Source organism: Puma concolor, chromosome B3 (genome assembly GCF_028749965.1).
Source record: "Puma concolor isolate L17-30 chromosome B3, mPumCon1.1.hap2, whole genome shotgun sequence".
In the NCBI taxonomy this organism is placed as follows: Eukaryota; Metazoa; Chordata; class Mammalia; order Carnivora; family Felidae; genus Puma; species Puma concolor.
Genome location: NC_141672.1, coordinates 104,703,365 through 104,726,151, shown reverse-complemented (window position 1 = coordinate 104,726,151; position 22,787 = coordinate 104,703,365). Strand labels below are relative to the sequence as shown.

The 22,787-nt window shown below is 42.5% G+C and overlaps 1 protein-coding gene across 2 annotated transcripts in view; it reads left to right on the top strand.

The window, feature by feature from the left end:
* ANXA2 (annexin A2) overlaps positions 1 to 22,227 on the top strand; it is a 43,538-nt gene extending 21,311 nt beyond the window's left edge. For both annotated transcript variants that reach the window (XM_086710829.1, XM_086710830.1), the window contains exons 4-13: positions 7,085 to 7,179; positions 10,140 to 10,253; positions 13,280 to 13,370; positions 14,327 to 14,406; positions 16,254 to 16,313; positions 17,971 to 18,064; positions 18,641 to 18,736; positions 19,195 to 19,253; positions 20,333 to 20,455; positions 21,868 to 22,227. In XM_086710829.1, the coding sequence (XP_086566955.1) occupies positions 7,085 to 7,179; positions 10,140 to 10,253; positions 13,280 to 13,370; positions 14,327 to 14,406; positions 16,254 to 16,313; positions 17,971 to 18,064; positions 18,641 to 18,736; positions 19,195 to 19,253; positions 20,333 to 20,455; positions 21,868 to 21,927 (872 nt within the window). In that variant the 3' untranslated portion in view covers positions 21,928 to 22,227. The remainder of the gene's footprint in view (positions 1 to 7,084; positions 7,180 to 10,139; positions 10,254 to 13,279; positions 13,371 to 14,326; positions 14,407 to 16,253; positions 16,314 to 17,970; positions 18,065 to 18,640; positions 18,737 to 19,194; positions 19,254 to 20,332; positions 20,456 to 21,867) is intronic.
* Positions 22,228 to 22,787: the final 560 nt, after the last annotated feature.

Genomic DNA, 22,787 nt, shown 5'->3' with positions numbered 1-22,787 from the left:
TGACAGGTCGTCCTTCATTTACATTTTGATTTGGCTTGAATTTGGAATGGTGGCCTACTTTGTGTTTTCCTGCTGGTCCTGTAGAGTATTTCAGAAATGTAACTATGCATGGAAGGCAGACAGGGTTCTAGATTGTTGAAGTGTATGCACACTGGGATTACCAATGGATGGCACGGACATACTTTCTAAGGGACTCCTCAGAGGTGAGACCAGAGCAGAATGGAAATAGAAGAAAATTGATTTTGGGGCCAAACCTTCTTCTTAGGCGCTTAGCTAAACCACACTTTGCTTGAGTCAGAACCATTCCCTGTCGGTGCCAGTGCTGGGAGAGGCGCCAGGGTTCCCCATCCACCTTCCACCCTGTACTTGTTTTCTTTCTCCTCTCTCAGGCAGCTGCCACAGGTTATCATGAAAACGAATGTAATGAGTGCTAACGGCAAAAGTGTTCCCTGTCCTCCCTTTGCCCTTATTGTCATCGACTCAAAACCGAATGCAGACAAGAGCCAGGCCTGTGACAGAAGCTGAGTGGAGAAGGTAGTAGACATGTTTCCAGTCTTTAACTCAGCCTGTCCTTTCTTTTTGCATCCCACTAAATGTTCTCATGATCTGTTTTACAGAGTAAGAAACCGAGGCCAGGGAGATAACTAACATGCCCCAGATAGTACAGTTCTGAGCCCCACATAATTTCCAAAGCATATGTCACTGCCACTGATCTAGATATCTCCCTTTTTTGTCTTTGTTGTCCACTTGAATGTCCAGTTCCTGGCAGGACCCTCTGGACACCGAGTGCTCACGTTTGCTGAGTGATCCCACGGGGTGCCTCCGAGAGCAGGAATTCTGGGCCAGGCAACACTGTGGCTGATGGTGGGAAGGATACTTTTGGGCAACTGTGTGTGTGTGTGTGTGTGTGTGTGTGTGTGTGTACGTACATGTGTGTGTGCTTCTCTGTCCCTGAAGTCACTTTCAGGAGACAGATGACTTGGCATATTAGCCCTGTTGGGAAGGGGCTGCACTTCTCTCCCCAAGTTAGTAATGGCTATCTGGAAGAGAGAGTCTTTAGCTCTTTCTTTTGAAAAAACCTCAGTTGGGATATCTCTTCAGTGGCCATGCACTGTTAGTGGGTGGCAAATCATTGTCTACAGATTATTAAATGTGTGTACATTTGTATGTACTAAATAGTAAGTCCAGTGCTATAGACATATAGGCACAATACTGTCCCATATCCTTTTTAGGAGCTAGATGGAGGAGTGTGATATGAAGAAGTATTGAAGTGTAATTTCAAAAAGGTACCAACATGACTCATACAGCTTTGGGATGAACATATGCCAAATATTTATTTAACTCAAAGGAGATAAGACTAGTTCAAAGAGACGTTTGAAAGACTGGGTAAATGTTTATAGGCATTGAGAAAAGAGTGTAGGGATAAGGATTGCTGGGCTGGATACAAGACCTTTAGTGTCCTACAGGGCACTGAAGCCCTAACTTTTGGACCATAATCTCCCAAGTTAACGTGTAACCCCATGGAGCCTGTGCCCTACAGTAGTAACTAGCAGGTTGAGTGTGAGCATGCCATGGAGAAGCACCTTGGAAGGCCCTGTTAGCCACACTGGGAGGACGTGCTCTCTTCCTCTGATCTTATTAAATTTTGGATAATTTTCTATAACAGGAGGCAGGATAGCCCGATGCGGTGAGCCTGGGTCTTTAATCCTGGTTTGAATTCCAACTCTGCAGGTGACTTGCTTGTGTGACCTTGGGCATGTCCTTGCCTTGCATGAGCATTTGTTTCCACATCGGTAAGATGCGCAATAACATCCACCTCTTAGGGATGTGGTGAAAAGTACATGGTAGAATTGTGCGAAGTACTTAGGAACATGCTTGGCACATGGTAGGTATTCAATGAGTGGCTGATATTATTATAATAAAAAAAAAATATGTCCACACCCACGGACCTGTGGCCCTCTCCTTTCTCTGTGGCCTGCCGCTGACCTTCATGTTGCAAAGGTGATTTCTTCTGAGGTTTGATACCCATATCTCCAGTAATCTAAGCTGAGGCATGGTTTTTCCCACATCTAGATAAGGAGGGAATCTGGGCAGTTTAATTTTCTAACCAATCAGCCATGCCCTGAGGGACTCCTGAGCCTTCATCAAACAAAATGAAATCCATTTTCTTTGTGCAGTCAATGTGTCTTGGCAGATGTGAGTCAGCATCCTGTTCAGAATGGCCTCTTGGTTCCTTGCCATGGACAATAAAGCCACATTTTCCATGGAATGCCAGATGTGGAGCTGACTTGGGGTTTCTACCCGCAGAGAGGAGGGAACTCCAGGAGGCTGATTTTATGGTTTTGGAGTTGGCCATTATTTTAGACAGCAAGTGTTCTTTATGTTTAAAAAAAATATGGCAGATGGTTCCAGCTTGAACTCTGCCGTCAGCGGCGCCTCCCTGTGGCATCACGTGGTGCTGCAGTTTGTGCAGCGAGCTTCAGGTGTTCTTTCTTACCTGGCTTATTTGGACAAAGGTAAGCGTTTCTTTCCCTGAAATTGTCGTTGACCCTATACCTCACAGAAGCAGTTGGTGGAAGTGACTTACAAGTCTTCTTCGTAAGCAACATGCTGACTGCTTCATGTTGACTGGCATTTTGAACAGTGACTGACCTTTCGGATGCCCCAGCTAAGGAGCAGTGGAAACATGTTTGTAGTTAGTTAGCTGATGAGATTAGCCGACCATTTTCATGAATGGCATCGGTGCTTATGAAATTTACTGTAGTGTTTCCCATCAGGAGCCAAATAAATTTGTGTCTTAGTTCCTTAGCCAATCTTGAAACTTTCAACTTCTATTAGTTTTGAAAAGAGATTTTAAAAAATCAGCGTGGAACACAGAATGTACTGTGTTCTCAGCCACATTCTGTAGGCTCCCCCGCCCACATCACTGTTTCCCATTGTGAGCCTTTGGCTTCCATTTCTTTGACCTTCCACATGAAACACAAGAGGAATGGGACGGAAAAGAAACATTATTCAAGTTTGTTGTTGTTGTTTTTTCTTTATGCTATTGCCCTGCCCACACAGTTTCTATTAGAACCTGGGTCCTTCTGCCCAGCAAACACTTCCTTACGTACTGGAACCTAAGCGGTCTGAAGGTGCAAATCTAGGGGGGCAGAACCTCATCTTCCAAGCATTTGCACTTACGTTAAATGTATTAAATTCAAAGCTTTCCTCGTGTACTGGCACTTGCTATGCACTGTTGACGATGATTGTCCTGACATAGGTAGCTGAGTGCTCAGTCCTCATCCTTCAGCCGTGTCCTGGGCAGAAATGGTGAGTAACCGGATGACCCTTGCAGCTTCAACCTACACTGAAGTATTTTCCACAGGAATAAACTGCCTCACTAATTATGAGAGCAAGTTGAGAGGAAGCAGCAGCGTTCTGAAGATAAGATGGTTAAATCCCACTGACAGAAATGTGTATTCTGGTGTTAGGACACTGGATATGCCTTAAGTGGCTTTGACTAGGCAATTGATCCTGGACTCCATGATATTTTTTTCCTCTTCCCAGTTCAATTTGAACCTTGCAGACAAAGGTATGGGAGAAATGGCTTACGTGGGTGAGGTTCTAGGAAGGGAGAGGGGGCTTTCACTTGCAGAAATAGCTTCTATTTCTTTGTAGTTGCTTCCATTAGCATTTGTGTAATAGATCAGATTGTTCACTTGTAAGGGGTCCCAGCATGTTGGATGCTCAGCAGGCTGTTTGCTTGATAAATCATTTCAGTAAAATACATTTAGATTCTTTCAGACTATCATAGCTGCTGCCACCTACATGAGATCCAGGTCAACCACTCAGGCTCTTTACGGGGATTTCCAATAATTGGATTGAGTTCGGATTCTGTTGGCTGGGTGCTTAGCTATTGTGAACAGAAAGGCAAAAGGTTGTTTCATTGACTAAGAGCGTGGGACTGCACTGCAGTTTGTGCAGTGAACTCGTCAGGTGTTATTTCTTACCTGGGTTATTTGGACAAAGGTAAGCATTTCTTTCCCTGAAATTGTTGTGGATCCTGTACCTCACAAAAGCAGTCGGTACAGTGACTTAAGAGTCTTCTTCATAAGCAGATTACTAAAGATCTTTCCATTCCTCACACTTATCCGTCTCTTGGTGCTTCTCAAATAAAAAATCACCAGGGAGCTGGTAGAAATGCTGCTTCCTTGGTCTAAAGTCCTAGAGAGTCTTAATCAGTAGATCTCAGGTGTGGCCCAAGGGGCTCTGTGTTTAATAAGTGCTTCGTGTGATTCTGATTCACGTGGGCTTAGGACGACAAACATAAACTTGGCATTTGTTTCCAAGGGAGAAGAATTTTTTTTCTTTAATTTTTTTTTTAATGTTTGTTTATTTTTGAGAGAGACAGAGACAGAATGTGAGTGGGTTAGGGGCAGAGAGAGGGAGACACAGAATCCAAAGCAGGCTCCAGGCTCTGAGCTGTCAACACAGAGCCCGACTCGATGCTTGAACTCACGAGCTGTGAGATCATGACCTGAGCTGAAGTCGGACGCTCAACCGACTGAGCCACCCAGGCGCCCCAAGGGAGAAGAATTTTTATGGGTCAGTGTTGTTGCATGCATTCAGGTCAGCAGCCCTAAAATTGTTTTCAGGAAATACTAGAATTGAGGTTTGAGGGTATGATGGATTTTGTTGTTTTCTAGCATTTTCAGATTTGGGTAAGAAAGTTGAATGTAAAGCAAAAACACATTTGTAAACAATGGTTTCCCTAACATGAAGTTAGAGCCATAGAATATTTAAGGAGAGTGAGAGAGAGAACACAGTTGTGGGTAGGCTCGCAAGATTGTATCTGTTAGTATTTCCTGGAAGCAGAACTGGGGTCATTTTTCAAGTGCCTTACTTGTGCAGATGTAGAAACTGAGACCCAAAGAAGGCATATGTTTACACCTGTAATAGTTGGAATGTCTTTGAGCTTCAGCTTCTTCATCTACAAACTAGAAAGAGGAATACCTATCCTCACTGGGTAGTTGTGAAGAATGATAGTTTGTGTTAGGATATTTTAGAAACCGACGAGAATTATGTAGATGAAGTTTGTAATTATTATGCATATTGTGTTTCATTCTAATTAAGGTATTTAGAATCATGCTAGGGATCTTTTGATGGGAGGTCACTAGTCGATTCTAGATCAATGACTGCATGTCACTACTCTGTATGTAAAAGAACCCTTTTTATGCCATTATAGTGAACTTTGAAGGTACATGTAATCAAAAGAAAGAAAACTTTACAGTAGCCGTAATCCTTTTTTTTTTATATATGAAATTTATTGTCAAATTGGTTTCCATACAACACCCAGTGCTCATCCCAAAAGGTGCCCTCCTCAATACCCACCACCCACCTTCCCCTCCCTCCCACCCCCCATCTCAGTAGCTGTAATCCTACCACCCACAGGAGCACTATTAAAACTTTGGTATAAAGGTTTCTAGATCTTTTCTTGTAGGTACACATGCATTTTACAAAAATTGGGTTACACTGTATATATTGCTTTGCCATCTGTGTTTTCTCTCTCTCTCTCTCTTTTTTTTTACTTAACAGTTTATTGTGGACATTTTCCACATCAATTAATATTTTATGACATCATTTTGAAGGATGGTAGTATCCCATTGTATGGACAGAAGAACACTTATGTAATAGATCTCTTATTGGACATAGGGCTTTTTTTTCCCCCTTAATTTTTGATACTCTCTCTAATGCTGAAATAAGCATCTTTAAAACTGCATCTCATTTATAGCAGTTGCGTTATTCTGTTGACATTGGTACTTTCAAAATCGGAACTAAAGTTATAGATGCTGCACTTAAGATAAGTGACCACCGTACTGGTATGAACTCACTCTGAAATGAGTATATAAATACAAAAATAAATGTTACTTATTTTTATACCCAGAAAATCTAACCTAATGCATTTTGATCTAATATGCTTGAGAGTTGAGGACTCCTTCTCTATCAGTTGGCTTATTGCCTCTGCCTCAAAGCATTATAGTTCTAACAGTTCTGTTGTTTTGGGGCTCCTCTGATTTCCTTTAGGCAAAGCTGTTTGCGGTTCGCATGTGACCTTTTGGGCTTTGCTGTTCTCTCCCTCACCCAAGAATTACCTATCCAGTTATGGCAAAAAGACTCTTGCTTTTACTGAACAAAGTTTGGAATCAGTCAGGAGGGAGGCCTTTCACTTTCTGAATTCTTAAAATCGTGCTTTCTTAAGTTAAATGGCATTTTAGGAGTATTTCTGTTATAAAATTGGAAACTTTCAGATACAAGAAGGCATTGCTTATCTTTGTAAATACACATGTTCCAATTAAAATAGGTACTAAAATATTTTGGTGGCACTTCATAACTCCCAATTTAGATTTAATTTAGATTAAACCACTTACTCTTTTTAATAAAGTTATAAAATTGATTATTAAAATTGCTATTGAAGATTAAAAGCAGTGGAACATTTATTTTCCTTAAAAAACAATTTAGTCTTCAATAAGTATGATTGCATTAATCAATTATGCTATTAAAATACAACTGCCATATTAAATCTGACTCATTTGTCATGACAGTTTCTATAATTATAGAAATTATACCTAGCTGCTTATATAGCTGTAATCCTGCAATAAATATAAATAATTGTCTCAATTAATTCAGTTCACAGTTACTGTCTATTAAATCCCCAGTTAAATGGCAATTTGGGGACCTTCATTTAAAATCCTCCTAAATCTTTGTTGTTCCATTTGACTGCCAAAGCCCCACAAACACACCTCCCACGGTTGATTCCAGAAACCAATTTATGAATAAAGTAGTTTATTTTTAAATGCAGATATTCAAAAGGTCCATTTAGACTTGAGGTTTGAGGCTGTCAGGATAAAAATTTGGTAAACACATTGGGTGCAGGATACTGACAAAAAGAACAAACCTTGATGTCTTGGCATTATAGTTTGGAAAACAGTATTTGGAAAACAGTTTGGAAAACAGTTTGAAAAAACTGCTTGAAACCTTCAATATAAGCCCAGAAGACTAGAGCACATGGGTTATTAACTACTCACAACTTGTATCTCCGTAGGTGTGGATGAGGTCACCATTGTCAACATTTTGACCAACCGCAGCAATGAACAGAGACAGGATATTGCCTTCGCCTACCAGAGAAGGACCAAAAAGGTACAAGCAATTTCAGGGATGGAGGGCATTCCTTGTTCCATTTCATTTCCTCAGCCATTGCTTTTTCTTTTAATGGATTCTGGCTCATCCCAGCAAGAGCCAGGTTTTCCTTGGATATCCGAGGTTTTCCTCTTACATCCTTGTAAGAGTCATCACTCACACACTTCATGGCCCCCTGGAGTGCTTGGAGCTCAACCATAAAGACTATATGCCCTCCTCCAACCAGAGAGTATGGAGGGAGCACTGCTGGGAACAGAAAGTTAGGAGGGACTAGGGATTATCAACAACATGTCTCATTTCTAGAATGTTTGCTTTGTGCCAGGCATGTAGTTCTTTATATGTAGCAACTCATTTCATCTTTATGACTTCTGCTAGCTCTTGATAAGATGTTTCTAATTTAATCTGAGGACCCTAGACTTCATTTAGGATTGATCCTGGTAGGTTCTCCTCATTCTTAAAAAATATATATATACTTGAATTCTTGCGCTTAGTTAGTAGTTCATTTGGTCTACTAGGCTATCTTCAATATGCCATGTTCCCACTATTTAAAGAGCCTTTGTGAGCTTTTTCCTTGCTTGTGCTCTAGTGGTTAAGGAACAACCCAGCATTTGTTCATCCTTTATTTTGTTGCAGTGTTAGGAAATTTTATTTTTAAGGACGGGATGTTTTATTTTTAACTTCTTGCTATTAAAAGCTTTTGATTTATTCTTGGACAGTGCAGTAAGCGTGGCTTCCTGCAGCTCCTGTTTGACTTAACGGCTTTCACTCGTAGCCACAGTGGAGGTGAGCTGGAAGGCTTCTGGAAAAGACATTTCTTTTCTTGGGGTTGACATGACCACCAGGGTTCTGAGAGTTGCAGGTCAAGGCCTTCTATAGCTCCAACCCCCACTTAAACAATTGGAAGAATCTGGCTTCTGTTATCTCATGTGCATTAGAATGCTTTTTTCCAACTAGACTTGCACAGTCTTTTGTAGTGAGCCATGAGGGGAGTGCTTTATTTCTCCAATTTTTTAAAAGGATCTGGGAGCTGGTAGGACTGAGTTCCAGGTGGAGCAGAAGTCTCACCTGTTTGGACACTATGCCTGTAATTGCTTCCTCATCTGTCACTTACAGAGTGGGGTGTTAGAACACACTTGGATGTGTACACATAAGTGTATATGGAAACAGAGATGCCTGGGTCTTGATTTCAAGTAGATAGATGAACAAAGCCCTCACATACTATGTTGGAAGGAACATGTTACCAGAATTATGGTAGGGTTCATTGATCACACAGGCTTTGTGTGTGGTGGGGACAGTTCACTCTCCTACTGATTCGTGATGTCTCTTAGTCTTGGGCTAAGGAAAATTGTCATTGTGTGCAGAAAGATACATAAATTACTTGAGATAATTTCCGAAGGAGATTTTGGAAGTAGAACCTTAGTGTTTTGAATGAGTTGTCTGCATAGTCAAGGAGAAAGCCCTGTATTGTAGAGTATGTTAGTGATATGAGCTGAGGCTGCCTAGGTCATGAGCTTTGAAGACCATGGGCAGAGCTAATAGAAGTGGAGAGGAGCTGGGGGAGAATCTCGGTCTTCTGTTTTGTTTTTTCATGTTCAAGCAGATGCCAGATTTCTCCGTATAAGGAATGGTAATGTTTTTTTAATCAAACTTTTCTGGGGTATCTGTTACATACAAAGCTCTGTGCTAGACCTTGTGAGAAGCAGGAAGTTGAATGCCAATAGGAGTTTATAATAGAAGTGGAAGAAGTCAGTAGCTACCCAAATGCTATTTGAGTTTGAACAGACAATGGGTCAAGGAGTGTCAAGGGTAGGCTAAGTTTGGAATTCCCTAACCTCAAATTTCCAAATTGGAAAATTGGTGTTATAATTGGCAGGTGTTGCTTTTCAAGTCCCTTTCTAGGTGCTGTGTGTTACTAGAACACCAGGAATCAGAAGAGAGTAGGTTTGGAAGGGGTGGGCCAGGTGATTGCTGAGATCCATCTCAGCTCTCACCACCTATGAATGGTTTGCAAAGATTCTGCCAGAAGCAGACTGTACATCATCTCCTGGCACCATTATAGATGCTGTGAGGTGCTGCTGGCAAGCAGGGGAGAAAGAAAGAAGGGAGAGAACAGGGAAAAAGTGAAAAGAAAGGAAAATAATTACATTGGGAGAGTTCAGGCATCACTCAATGCTCATAATGTGTAGGAAGTTTAATCGTCAAGGAAGCAGCTATAAAAGACACATTGAATTGGTGTATTTGTCTGCATGCATTGGTGCTGACTCAGACCTCTGACTTAAAATCTACATTAATTATGACAGTGAAAACCTTAAGATATAATACAGAGCGGGAAAGTCAAGGGGGTGAGAAAGAGGGACTTCAGTCTCCCATCGGCTCTGTCAACTCGGCCCCAGTTTGGTATGGACAAATAGATGTTTTCTCAGTCCTGGATGAAGTGTTTTGCATAGGAAAACTTCATGATCCAACTTCCACCCATGGTGGGGCCTCTGGTTCCTCTGGAGACTTTTAGCAGCCACCTCTAGTGCAGCTGCATAAACATCTTTTACAGGGGGCTCCCTAGTCTAACCACCTCCTTCTTAGCAGAGGTCTTGAGCTTGGAAAGTGCCCTGTATTCTATGAGTGGTTATCACTTGTGAGGGTGTTATAAAGTGTCCTCACACCCCTAGCTTTCTGAGAAATTGCATACTGCCCTGGTTTCCTTTTAATGACTGGAAGAAGATGGCTCAGCTTGGATGTGAAGGGATTTTGTCAGAGCAGTCTGATCTTTTTGTTTCTGACATCTGGGTCCACTGAGGGGAATGCAGTTGAGGGACAGTTTGGTCTGAGATCCCAGAGTGGCTAAGGAATCACAACCTGCCTTACAAACATATCCCACTTACTTTTGTTTCATTCACCAGTTTTAAAGGGAACATTGGTTACCAACCTGTTTTTTTTCCATGTTCTTGCCCGTTTTTCTGAAGGAACTTACATCAGCACTGAAGTCAGCCTTGTCCGGCCACCTGGAGACCGTGATTTTGGGCCTCTTGAAAACACCTGCTCAGTATGATGCTTCTGAGCTGAAAGCCTCCATGAAGGTAAACATGTGTGAGATGTAATCTTTGTCAAATCTGCCATTAATATTTGTAAATTACAGCTTTCTAAGTATAATTAGGTGATTTTTAGTTTTGTTGAATTCTCATTTGGAACCATTTTTTTTTAATGAACTGGAGCTATAAGTCTCAGGATTTGTACCAAAAATATTTCAATTACTTTTTTTAAGACTGTAAAGAAATTTCATGATGCTGAGAAGTCACTTACCAGCTGCTACTGCTCGGCACCTGGGCAATTGGAATTACCATTTGGAAAAAGTACTTCCTTGATTGCACTTCCTTCTTAAAAAAAGATTTGTTGTGATGTTGAGGCAAAAGTAAAACTCATAGCTTTTGTTAAGTGAAGCTTGCAAATTCTGCCTATGCGGTCTTGAGTGTTTCTTCTTCTGACCTTCTGTGAGTCCCACTGTTTGATTCAAATTCAGGAAAAAATCAGAACATCATAGTGTATATAAAGGGTGGTTTCAGATTGTGAATGGTACCTGTGTTTTGTTCAAAGTATTGTAGCACAGATTATCTCTTGTTTGCTTTTTGCTTTTGCAAAGTTAATTTAGAATTTTCAGTTACATTAGATAGTAAAAATTCCAGGTTAGAAACTCCCTGAATTTTGTGCATACCTAAAACATCCAGTATTATATAAATGTGATAGATGCATAAACATAAAGGCATTTTACAGCAAAATATAACCCCTTTTATATGTGGTGTGTGCCTGTAACACTTTGAATAATCTGATACTGCCCTCTGCTGATAAAACTGGGTAAAGCCTCCAGAGTACTATAGCTCTCATTTTTTATTCTAAGTCCGAGTGCGTTTTCTATGATGCCTGTTCCTGAATTATGAAGGACCAAGCTGTAAGCCTGTCACCAGAGCTGATGTCACGGTTCATGTCATCTCTCTCCCCAGAGAACACCTCGAGAGTGAGGCGGCTTCTCACACCGGGCACTTCCATTGCCCAGGACTTGATAGCTCAGGGCTGCTGAAAGATTTGTTAGGAAATCTCTTTCTTCCTTCAGTTCTCCAGCCTAGTCCAACCTGTACTCAGTTTATTTGAGCTGACTTGCTCTGAGTTTCCTAAGTGGGCTATATTGCAGAGAAGGTAGAATTACAAATGATAAAATGTCAACAACATTTAATGACCCTGCTTGATAAAAAGAGCATTCCTGAAAACCAAATCGTGGGTTTATTGGAGTCATGGAAGTCAGCCTGTCCTAGGTTTCTTCTGACCATCATCACTTCAGATCAGTTTATCTTATTTTCGTCAAAAATCTATTTAGTTGTAATTCATACAATCTTACTAGTATCGATGACTAGGTATTAGTGACTTGAAATAGACCTGTTCGAGCTGTCAGTCACCATTGTAATCTCTGTAATTGGGCCCAATGAAAGGTGCTTTGACGACTAAATCTTTGACCTGGTGCCAGCTCTTCCATTAGCTATTACAGTTGAGTACCCTTCTGAAATCCATAAAGCTCGAAGTGACATTAACTGAACTATGCTTAAAAAAAATCTGTTTTGACTTCTGGCAATACCAGTGGCAATATTAGCCATATGTTACGGTAGAAGTTGCCCTTGTGATAGGAATTGTAGACAATCTGTGGAAAGCTTGGGCCAAGTTTTGGAAATTGCCAAGGTCACCTTTGAATGGAGATAAAAACACTATTAGAATTCTCAGATATTAACACTGGCGTATCAGCGATGGAAGAAAACATCTTATGTTGATATACCTGTTTTATATTTCAACAGTGTCAGGATATGGCATTTCTTCCAATACATGAATTATTTCTAGTCTATATTTTTATCATCTCGAGATTGAAAGCCTACCCCCTAAAATATTTGAAGACACTCAGTAGTCATTCTATAACATTTGTGTAGAATGTTGCATAGACCTTTTGCTAAGATGGAAAGAAAGTTTGGCTTTGCTAGAACCTCTACACGTCATGATTAAAAACTCAGAAGAAGAGGCATTTGCTCGTAGATTAGATTATGAATAAAATTCAAAATTAACCATTAACCTGAGGTTTAGCTTATATTATATGAACCACTTTTCAGGGGCATATAAACTCTAATAAGTTTAATTAATAGCTGACACACTTTTCATGTGGATAAGGAAGTTTCGTATTGTATTAACACCTTATAATTGATTTACATTTTAAACAGTTGTAATTCTACTTAGTTCAAAGTGATATTTCCATATTCGGAAAGACAAGTATTAGAGAATCCTGATTATTAAATCTTGACTTTGATCATGAAGCCAGCTTTGAAATACATGTTTCATTGAGTCCTTTCAAGCTATCTGGCACGTTCAAAAATGTATATATTAAATTTGAATACATCACCCATCAGATTCTTATTCCTTAATAAAGTGTTGGTGTCTAGGTTTATTTGGCACTTCATTATTTCCTTTTGCTTCCCTAAAATGCCTGAAGAGTGCATAGTAATCAAGCGAAAGTGGAAGTACAAGAATGAAATTTTTAACATTAACCCAATTTTACATTTCAAAGAAGTGAAGCTAAAAATTTTATCTTATCTGTACCTTTCCCTGGTAAAAGATTTACTCCCTTCCAGTGGTGCTGGCTGCAGAGGACAACAAACTCTCTCTCTTCCTTTATTTTAAATTACTGAGCAGAATCGTTTAATAAAGAAAAATTTCCCATCTATTAAAATAATTTGAAAAATAAAGAAAAATAGGAAGAAGAAAAAGTTACTCATTTTGTAAACCCATCACCAAAAGGCAACCCCTTTTAACATTTTGGTGTATTCCATTACTGTCTCTTCCCATTTGATATACATACATATATATGTATTTTTAACATTCGCACATAGAAAATAGACATAGAAAATAACATTATGTTGTGCTGAGGAATATAGTACAGATCCCCTAGGTAGGAATGTAGAAAGGAGCATGCTCACTGACCCAATCCATGTTTGCGATTTACCTGATTGAGATCGGAGAAGTAGGCTAATGGCCTGGAGAACTTCCCCTGCTGATGTCTGTGCTGCCTGGTTCACAGGGGCTGGGGACTGATGAGGACTCCCTCATTGAGATCATCTGCTCAAGGACCAACCAAGAGCTTCAGGAAATTAACAGAGTCTACAAGGAAAGTGAGTAGCTCCCGCTCTGTGATGCAGCTTGTCAGCCCAATTTCTGTAACCCCGTCATGGCTACCTGGGCTAGTGCTGGGGATAGGATGCCCAGATTACGTATGCAGAAATGCCATCTGGACCGTCCAGGGGTTTGCCCTTGTCCAGGTCCCTCTTTTCTACCTTCTTGTGGCCTGGGTTTTGGTTATTACATTCTGCTAGAACTTCTATAAAAGGATAGGCAGGAGGGAAAGGCGAGAAAACAATTTTTTTTCCTTAAGGGTCTGGTGAGGGAAGTAGAAAGCAGCGTACGTGGACTTAATGTATTGGGTGCTTTCCAGTCTCTGCTTAAGAAGTTCCCAACTCTGGATTGTGGATAATTATTGCAAGAGGCATGTGGATCTGTGTGCACCAAGCATTACAGGAGGCTGTGGCTAGAATAAATGATGCAGCTTACATGTGTATCTGTTACTAGGTTTCAATGTAGAAGCTATTTGAATAATAAAATACAGATTCATTTAAGAGTAATATTTAATTCCTACAAGTTTTTGCCATTGTGCAGTTTCTCATTCAGTGGATAACAAAGCACAGGTGTGTGTGTGTGTGTGTGTGTGTGTGTGTGTGTGTGTGTGTGTGTAGCCCTCCAATTTTTTTCCTTTTCCAAGTGATTATTCCTAGTCAAGGAGTTTGGGAACCAGTATTTTAGCTACAAAAGAGGTCACTGATGAAAGGTGAGCTTGAGAATGCCTGATTGGATCCAGCCCTGCCTATCTCCTGTCACTGATAATAACATTTAGCTCTGATTTTATGAGTCTAAAAATCATCTTAGACCATCTGCCCTCATTTGGGTGGATACATCCATGCTGCCACAACTGTTTCTGCTTCTCAGAGGCTTAATGGGGCAGGGGGCAGTTGGGGTGGGTGGCTGGCTGGCTGCACAGGCAGGAAGCATAAAACCAGATGTGTTGTTTTCAAAGTGTACAAGACTGATCTGGAGAAAGACATCATTTCTGACACATCCGGTGACTTCCGCAAGCTGATGGTTGCCCTTGCAAAGGTTGGTTTCCGGTTTCTTTCTTTGTCCTTGTTTCCTCCCAAGGCAAGTCACATACCGCATTTTATACCTGGGAGCGAATTAAGTCAATCCTCTGTGCCTGCATCAGAAATGCCAGCTTCATTTCTGACAGTGGGTTTGCACTGTCACTGCAGAGATGTCATTTTTGTATAATAGGATTTCTTATCCTGAGAAACTGCATGGTCAAGTGGACTTTGGGGCCAGAGGAGGAATAGGCAGCTCTTAAGTCCTGGCCTGGATTATGTGGCAGCCCTTGCCACATGACTTGGGGAAGGTCACTTTGCCTCTATCTATAGCCACATAGGACTCGATGGGAAGTGACCCTCTTGTTTTTTCTTTCGTTCTCTCTGCTCTCACATCTTACGAGAGGATTTGCCCAGGTAGTCCTTTGTCTGGAGAGGGGGTCTTTGTTTGTTAATGTTAACGCAGAAATGTGGATGAAAGGCATTTCCCTCTGAGTCCTGACCAGTGTGCAATTTAAAGCCTCTGTGCCGGGGGAGGGAAGAGAAATGATTTTCTCCAGGAACCTTAATGACAGATGATTGTTTGGCATGCTGCATCCTGCCCACTCACATCTCCATTACTGTAACAACTCCATACAGCCCTCCCTGGCGACTCCTCGCCCTGTGTACCACCAACCACCCATCTGTTGAAGGCTGCCTTCACTATTTCACTCCCTTGATCACATGCATTTCTGCTACATCAAATCCAGATTCTCCGCTGCCTTTAAAAGTTCCCTATATCCAGGGGCGCCTGGGTGGCTCAGTCGGCTAAGCGTTAGACCTCAGCTCAGGTCGTGATCTCATGGTTTGTGAGTTTGAGCCCCGCATCGGGTTCCCTGCTATGAGCACAGAGCCTGCTTCCAATCCTCTGTCTCCACTGTCTCTCTGCCCCATCCCTGCTTGCACTCACTCTCTTTCAAATATAAACATTAAAAACAGTAAATAAAAAGGTCCCTATATCCTGCCCTTCCCTAATTTAATCCTCCTAGGATTCCCCCCTGCCTCCCTTCCCCTGTAGCTGCGTGGCACCTCACTGACCTGTGGCCACGCTCAGCCTCTTCCTGTGCTGTTCCTCCCACGAGGAGTGCCTTTCTCCCCATCCCCTTTACTAGCCTCATTTGACACATCCTTCAGTGTTCACCTCAGCCCTACCCCATTGTCCACAGACTTTGCTGACTATGCTGTCAGATTTCTCCCTTCTTTTGCATTTCATGTCTTCTTAAGCCATGGATTACTGTGTTGTTTTATCTTTGTTCCATGCTATTTTTCCATCAGGACTGTAAGCTCACTGAGGGAGGGAACTAAATATCGGTAGTTTTTTTTTTGTTTTTTTTTTTTTTTTTTTTTTTTTTTGGAGGTAGAGGGAATTCTGTAAAGTGCCTATCCCGGGGGGGGGGGGGGGGGCGTTGATGATGGTGAGGCCCACCCCTCCCCCCACTTCATTACCTCAGTTGTACCAATCCTTAGTCTTGTCTAGACTTCAAAATGAAGAAAAAAAAATTTTTAATATTTGTTTGTTTGTCTATTTTTGAGAAAGAGAGAGCACAAGCGGGTGAGGGGCAGAGAGAGAGAGAGGGAGACACAGAATCCAAAGCACGCTCCAGGCTCTGAGCTGTCAGCACAGATCCTGATGTGGGGCTTGAACCCACGAACTGTGAGATCATGACCTGAGCCACCCAGGCATCCCAAGTGAAGAAAAACTTTAAGTGTGTGTTTGCTCAGTAGATTAAATAACGGCTTACAAGAGTTGGGGAGAAGATACCATTTTCAACTTTAAAATATACAAAGAAACCTATTTGATGTTCTTAATTTTGTTTTCTTCCGTAGGGTAGAAGAGCAGAGGATGGCTCCGTCATTGATTATGAACTGATTGACCAGGATGCTCGGGTAAGCGAGCTTCTTGGTTTGAGTTTCTGTTTTCCAGAAAATCTCTAGATAGTCTATTTAGTAATTATCGATCCTGTGTAACACTTTACCTTCAAACCTAGTGGTAGCCCTAAGTTACATCTCTCAGTTTCTTTGGGACGGGAATTGGGGAGGGGCTCAGCTGGGTGGTTCTGGCTCAGGACTTCTCATGAGGGTGGGGCCAAAATGTGGGCCACGGCTGCATCATCTGAGGGCCTGACAGCATTAGGAGGATCTCCTTTCAAGGTCACCCATCTATAGGACTGTCGAAAGGAGGCCTTACTATTTCTCCACATGGGCCTCTCTAAGGGCTTGCTCGAGTATCCTCACAACCTGGCAGCTGGTTTTCCCCAGAGTGAGTGATCCAAGAGAGAAAGCAAGGAGGAAGCCAAACGCTTATTATCACCTAATGTCAGGAGTCACACAGTGTCACTTCTGTCATACCCTTCGTTAGAAGTGGGTCACTATGTGTAGCCTATAGTTAGTGCAAAGGGAAGTAGGCACCGCACCACTTTTGGAAGGGAGGAAAGTCAAATTTGTGGGCTTCATTTTCACTCTCTGGGAACAGTAGTTATCATAAGATATTCCCTCTTGATGCTGGTATGAATTATAGGATCAATACCTGAGTCACATATGCTTGTTTAGGCTTTGCTTGTATGAAAGTACCAGATTCTGCAGAGTGTGCTAAGGCTGTGTGCACTGGTGTGCACTTGCTACATAAACAACATAGCAGAGTGGAAGAAAATGGTGGAGGCACAGCCAGGGATAGGAAGGCTTATTGTCCTTTGTGGTGAGGGAGAAGGGGAGGGTGGCAGAGACCCTTCTTGTCTGGTTGAATAGCACTTTCGATGGTTCCAGTCGCGAATCACCGAGAACTGTTTGTTAAGCTGGTTCAGATCACTGTGAGCTGCATGCCTTTTCCAGAGGGTCAACAGCTAATCTCAAAGCATTTTATAAGAGCTGCAGAGAAAATTAATTCATTTTAGTTTTAAAATTCAGTGTGTTTCTCACAGCACTTTTAGCAGGAGGTAGAGAAGGTTTTTACATGAAGTGACAGAAGTTAGGTTTTACAACCCCCAGATGGTGGGTGGTCACTTAATGAGTATCTTAACCTTGAATGAATCTTTCTTCTTCCCTCCTTGCCATTCTTAGCATGATTTGTAGCCCCTAAATTTTCCAGAAACTAAAAATGAGACTTTCTGAGTCTCTAAGAAGCACGGGTATAGGTACCTGATCTGCAACTGTCTTCAGCAGACAACCATTAGCTTATTTGCCATCCAAAGTACTAAAGGAATGAGGGCTGGATGTACTAATGAACATTTGCTTGTCCTTCTGTGTAGGAATAGAAGCTCTTGGTTCTCCCTTTGGCATTCAAGGACATCGATGTGTACGGCACCCACCTCACAAATAATCTAGTCTCATACTTTGTGCCTAGTGAAGACTTGATTAAGACTTTTGACCCTTTAAAAAGAAAAACTTTTGACTTAAATACTACATTGCTGCCTGTGTCTTCAGTGCAACTGTCCTTTCTCATTTGGCATTTTCAGTGTATAGGTTTTTGGGGGTTTTTTTGCATGACAGTTTTTATGACCTTACTCTGGACCACATAGTCAACTTTCCTGGTTGGTTGTGCTTGTAGGACCTCTATGATGCTGGAGTGAAGAGGAAAGGAACAGACGTGCCTAAGTGGATCAGCATCATGACCGAGCGGAGTGTGTGTCACCTCCAGAAAGGTGGGTGCTGTGCTGAGGAGGTCCTAGAGCCTCGGGATGGTCCTCTCAGCCAGGCCTGCTGGTTATGTGTGTTGGGGTGTGGGTCTGCCAGAACAAAGTTCACTCTCTACTTTGTAGCCCATAATCTCACTCATTTTTCCATCACCAAGTCCATTGGCCCTTCCCTTCCATTTTGGATCCTTCTTTCTCCTATTTGCATGTTTGGTGCTGTATCTTGCTGCCCCTTCTTGTCTAGGATCATTTTATCATGCTGTATTTGTTGAAGTAAATGGACTTTCCTGGGCACTATGTACTGTTACTCGTTGCTTCCAAATAGAAGGCTCCACTCAGAGCTGAAGATGGTCAAAAAATGTGGTCTGGCCGTGCCATTCAGGACAGTGCCATTCAGTACAGCTGTCCCAGGTCAACCGGTGCAGGGTCAGCTCTGGTCCATCATGGCAACCCCTAACCCTCTAAGATGCTGTGATCATCCTCATGTGTTTGTTTATTTTTATCATGGTGCATAACCATGTGAGTGACCATTGATGGCTTTGATCAGCCTCTCTGTTCTAGTAATTATTTTTTGTTTTTCCTTAGTGTTTGACAGGTACAAGAGCTACAGCCCTTATGACATGCTGGAGAGCATCAAGAAGGAGGTCAAGGGAGACCTGGAAAATGCTTTCCTGAACCTGGGTGAGCATGTGGCTCTCCCCTCCCATCCATAGTGGACATCAGCTTTCAGTAAACTGCCATAGCAGAAGTAACAAGCGGCCATCCTGTTAATTCAAGTGTGTTTGGGAGGTGTGGCTCCTTTAGACGACTTGGGTAGTTGTATAATCTTCACTGAATAAATGTAAGGTATGAAACTGAGGCACGCTTACGTTGGTAGAGCGAGGAGTTGCCCAGGAAGAATAAAATAACAACAAAAGGGGCCCTGTTGGGGAAACTCACATATCCTGTAGCCCTCAAGATCCCCTGGTTTAAAATCACCATGGAGCCGAGTTTCAGAGGAGCCCAGGTTTTCCCTTAGTGTTTCCCATTTTGCAGCCTGTTCCTGTTACATTAGGTCATCTTATTTGCGGCCCGGGGTCAGGGCCTCACTCCTCCCCGGTGAGGAGAGGAGTAGCTGACCCCTTTTCTTCACTCCACAGTCCAGTGCATTCAGAACAAGCCCCTGTATTTTGCTGACCGACTGTACGACTCCATGAAGGTAAGGGCAGCCAGCTGAGGGGCCCATGTTTCCACAATGGGCTTTTCTTCTTTTGTGCCCCGAACTATAAGTCTCCTTGACTAGTGGCTGGTGAAAGGGACACTGCTGTCTGGGTGCAGGAATGTACTAGTCAGCTGTGGTTGTATCGGACAGGTGAGAAAACCACAAGTCAGTCTTCTCTGTCTCTCTCTCCTACCTTCTTGAACGTGTGTTTGTGCGCAGGTAGAAAATAAAGTACCAGATGGTAATCGTGTCTGACTCCTGCTCAGACTTCTCAGTGATGGTCTTCCATTACCCCAGAGCAAAGACGGGCAAGGAAGGGAGAGATTATTAAGCAACCCACTGTGCAGGAGACATTGTGCTACTTACTTCATCTTAAATCATTACCAAAAAGCCCATTTGGCCTGTGACATATTGTTTACACATCAGGAGACTGAAGCTCAGAAAGCTTTAACTAGCCTGAAATAACTAGCCTGAACTTAGGTCTGTCCGACTCTAAAGGCGGCCCCACGACTGTCTCTTCCCACAATCCCATCCCATTTTCTGCGCCTCAGATGTCCCTTGTGCTTTCCACCTTCCTGGCCCTCCCGCTCCTTCCTGCATCATCCCTTGCCCACACCACCTCTCCCATCTCTCCTAGGGTTTTGGTCAAATAGGACATGTTCCTCAGTGCCTCTGGTCTGAGACTCTCAAAGTAGATTCTGTGGTCTTTATTGTTTACACCATTCACAGTGGCACAGAGCCACAGTGAAAGTGTGGTGGCCTGTGTCCTCTAAGCCCCGAGAGCCAGGAGCTGTTTGTTACATATGTAAAGTCTCACACTTACTAAACTGAACCATGCAGTAGTTAATGCTCCGTACACGTTTATTGAATGCACACAGTGGGGGTTTGTGCTGATGTCATCCTGGAGTGTTTGAAATTCCAAGATGCTCATTTTTCTTAAAGGAGTAGTTTCATCATTACCTTTGCACTTTCTTAAAGGGCAGCCTCAAGAACCCAGATGAGTTCCATGTGCAAGAAAACTTACTGGGTTAATGTTGTCAGTGAATTGTAACTTGGAACATGTACTTGACTTTCAGGGCAAGGGGACTCGCGACAAAGTCCTGATTAGAATCATGGTCTCTCGCAGTGAAGTGGACATGTTGAAAATTAGGTCTGAATTCAAGAGGAAGTACGGCAAGTCCCTGTACTACTGCATCCAGGTAAGCCCCGTGGTGACGTGTTGGCCCTTCCTGGCCATCTAGAAGGCCCTGGAGCCCCAGGCTGGTGGCCTGTCAGAATAATGACAGAGTGGTGGTTTTCTAATTCACTGGGGAAGAGATGCTAGTCCTCAGGTATCAGCGGTTTATTTAGAAAGTGCCATTAATGATTTGTCCTAGAATCTTACAGAGACAGGCAAATATTTTACACTTCCCACATCTGCTGTTCTACAGTGATAATTGGTGTTCATGACAATGATCCTGCAAGACTTGCTGACATCCTCCTGAAGAGCCCGAGATCAATTAAATTTTGAATTTTATGCAGTTGACCCTTAAACAGCACAGGTTTGAACTGCACTGGTTGAAAATCGATAGATTTTTTTCAATAAATGCAGTGCAGTACTGTAAATGTATTTTCCTTCTGATTTTCTTAATATTTCCATTTCTAAAGCTTACTTTATTGTAAGAATACGGTATATCATACATATGACATACAAAATGTGTGTTAATGTTTATGTTGCAGGTATGGCTTCTGGTCAACAGTAGGCTATTATTAGTAGTTAAGTTTTGGGGGGAGTCAAAAGTTATATGCGGATTTCTGTCAGCTCGGGGCAGGGGTGAGAGTTGGTGCCCCTAACTTTGGCCTTGTTAAAGGGTCAACTGTTTCTATTTTTTGAAAATCCTCTGTGATAGGCCTGGCAACATTTGGTTACACAGAACTTCCATCTCCCATCAATTCAGTCTCTCTATTTTGGAGAGACGGAGCATTTGCATGCAAGGAGTGGCTGCACACACATCAGCCCCCTGGCGTGTCCTTCAGACAGGCATTGCAGCCCCCCTTTCCAGAAGACCCTGCAAATTTCAAAGGCATGTCCGTGGTTACAAAGGATGAATTTTGAGGTGGGTTTGGTACACCCAGGTTTGTTAGGGCACGCGTTTAAAGTTTAGGGACCAATGAGCCCATTAGTAATCATTTCCTCACTTCACTAGCTTATTCCCACGTGACCTTAAGAATCCTGGAAACAGCACGGTGAGGCAGGAAAGTACCTCTCTTCTCTGGAAGCACGCAGGCCAGAGAGAAAAGTGGTGGTGCATACAGGACCTCACTGCAGTAAGAGCAGGCTGGGTTCTGTGGGTCTGGTTCCTTGCTGTGTTAATCCACTACCACCTCACATTCTTTCTGCCCTCGCAGTAATCATGTCACTTGACGCCCCCCACCCTCCCAACTAGTTTCAGACCCCCTGAGGGTCTGCTGATGATGGTTTGGGTCTTTGTGCCTGGACAGGTCCCTCAGAGTCTTGTCTTTGTTGCTGCTCAGGGAGGCTCTCTATGCGTTGAGCCTGCTTGTATGTTGTTGCAGACCTTGGGTCTTTTTGCTGATACTGAATTTCTTTTTTCTCCTCGGCCATTTATAGCAAGACACGAAGGGCGACTACCAGAAAGCGCTGCTGTACCTGTGCGGTGGGGATGACTGAGCCCATGACAGCATGAGCGCCAGGAGCGGTGTTCCTTTGTTTTCAGCTAACAGTTCTAGAAAATAGCTTGTGACTAACAGCCCCCTTATGCTCATCCCTGCGAGGATGACGTTAGCATTGCCCCTTCCCCATCTTTATTTCAGTTGCCTAAGCATTGCCTGCCTCTCATGTCTAGTCTCTTTAGCCAAAGAAATGAACATTCCAAGGAGTTGGAAGTGAAGCCTATGATGTGAAACACTTTGCCTCTTGTGTACTGTGTCATAAACAGATGAATAAACTGAATTTTTACTTTATAAACAAGTACTCTGTGGACCTTGCTTTCAACTTAATTGTTTAGCAATCAAACACGTGTAAAAACAAATAAAATAAGAAATAAAAATCAGACATGCATCAGGGCTGTATCGCTCAGCTGGTAAAGCTGTCCGCTAGAGGAATAAAGCTCTGGGACTCAGCTGTTTGATATGGTGGCCAGTATCCAGATGTGGCGATTTACATTTAAACTTATGTAAATGAAACACAATTAAAAATTCACTTCCTCAGTCACACTATCCACATTTCAAATGCTCGGTATCCACATGTGGTTAGCAGCCCATGTATTGGACAGCACAGGCAGAGAACATTTCCATTATAAGGGAAAATTCTACTGGGCAGCTCTTCATGCCCAGGGGATAATAGTACCTACGGGAAAAGACTTCCATCTGCTCATCTTCCTGCAGGTAAATTACATGAAAACAAATGATCAGTGATGGCCTCAAACTGGGAAGACGAGTGGGGTGGCATTGTGGGCTCTATTTAGCAAATATTGTAAATATATCTAAAGCCATTCGGACGTACAGAAATAAATAACGTTCTGTCTCAAC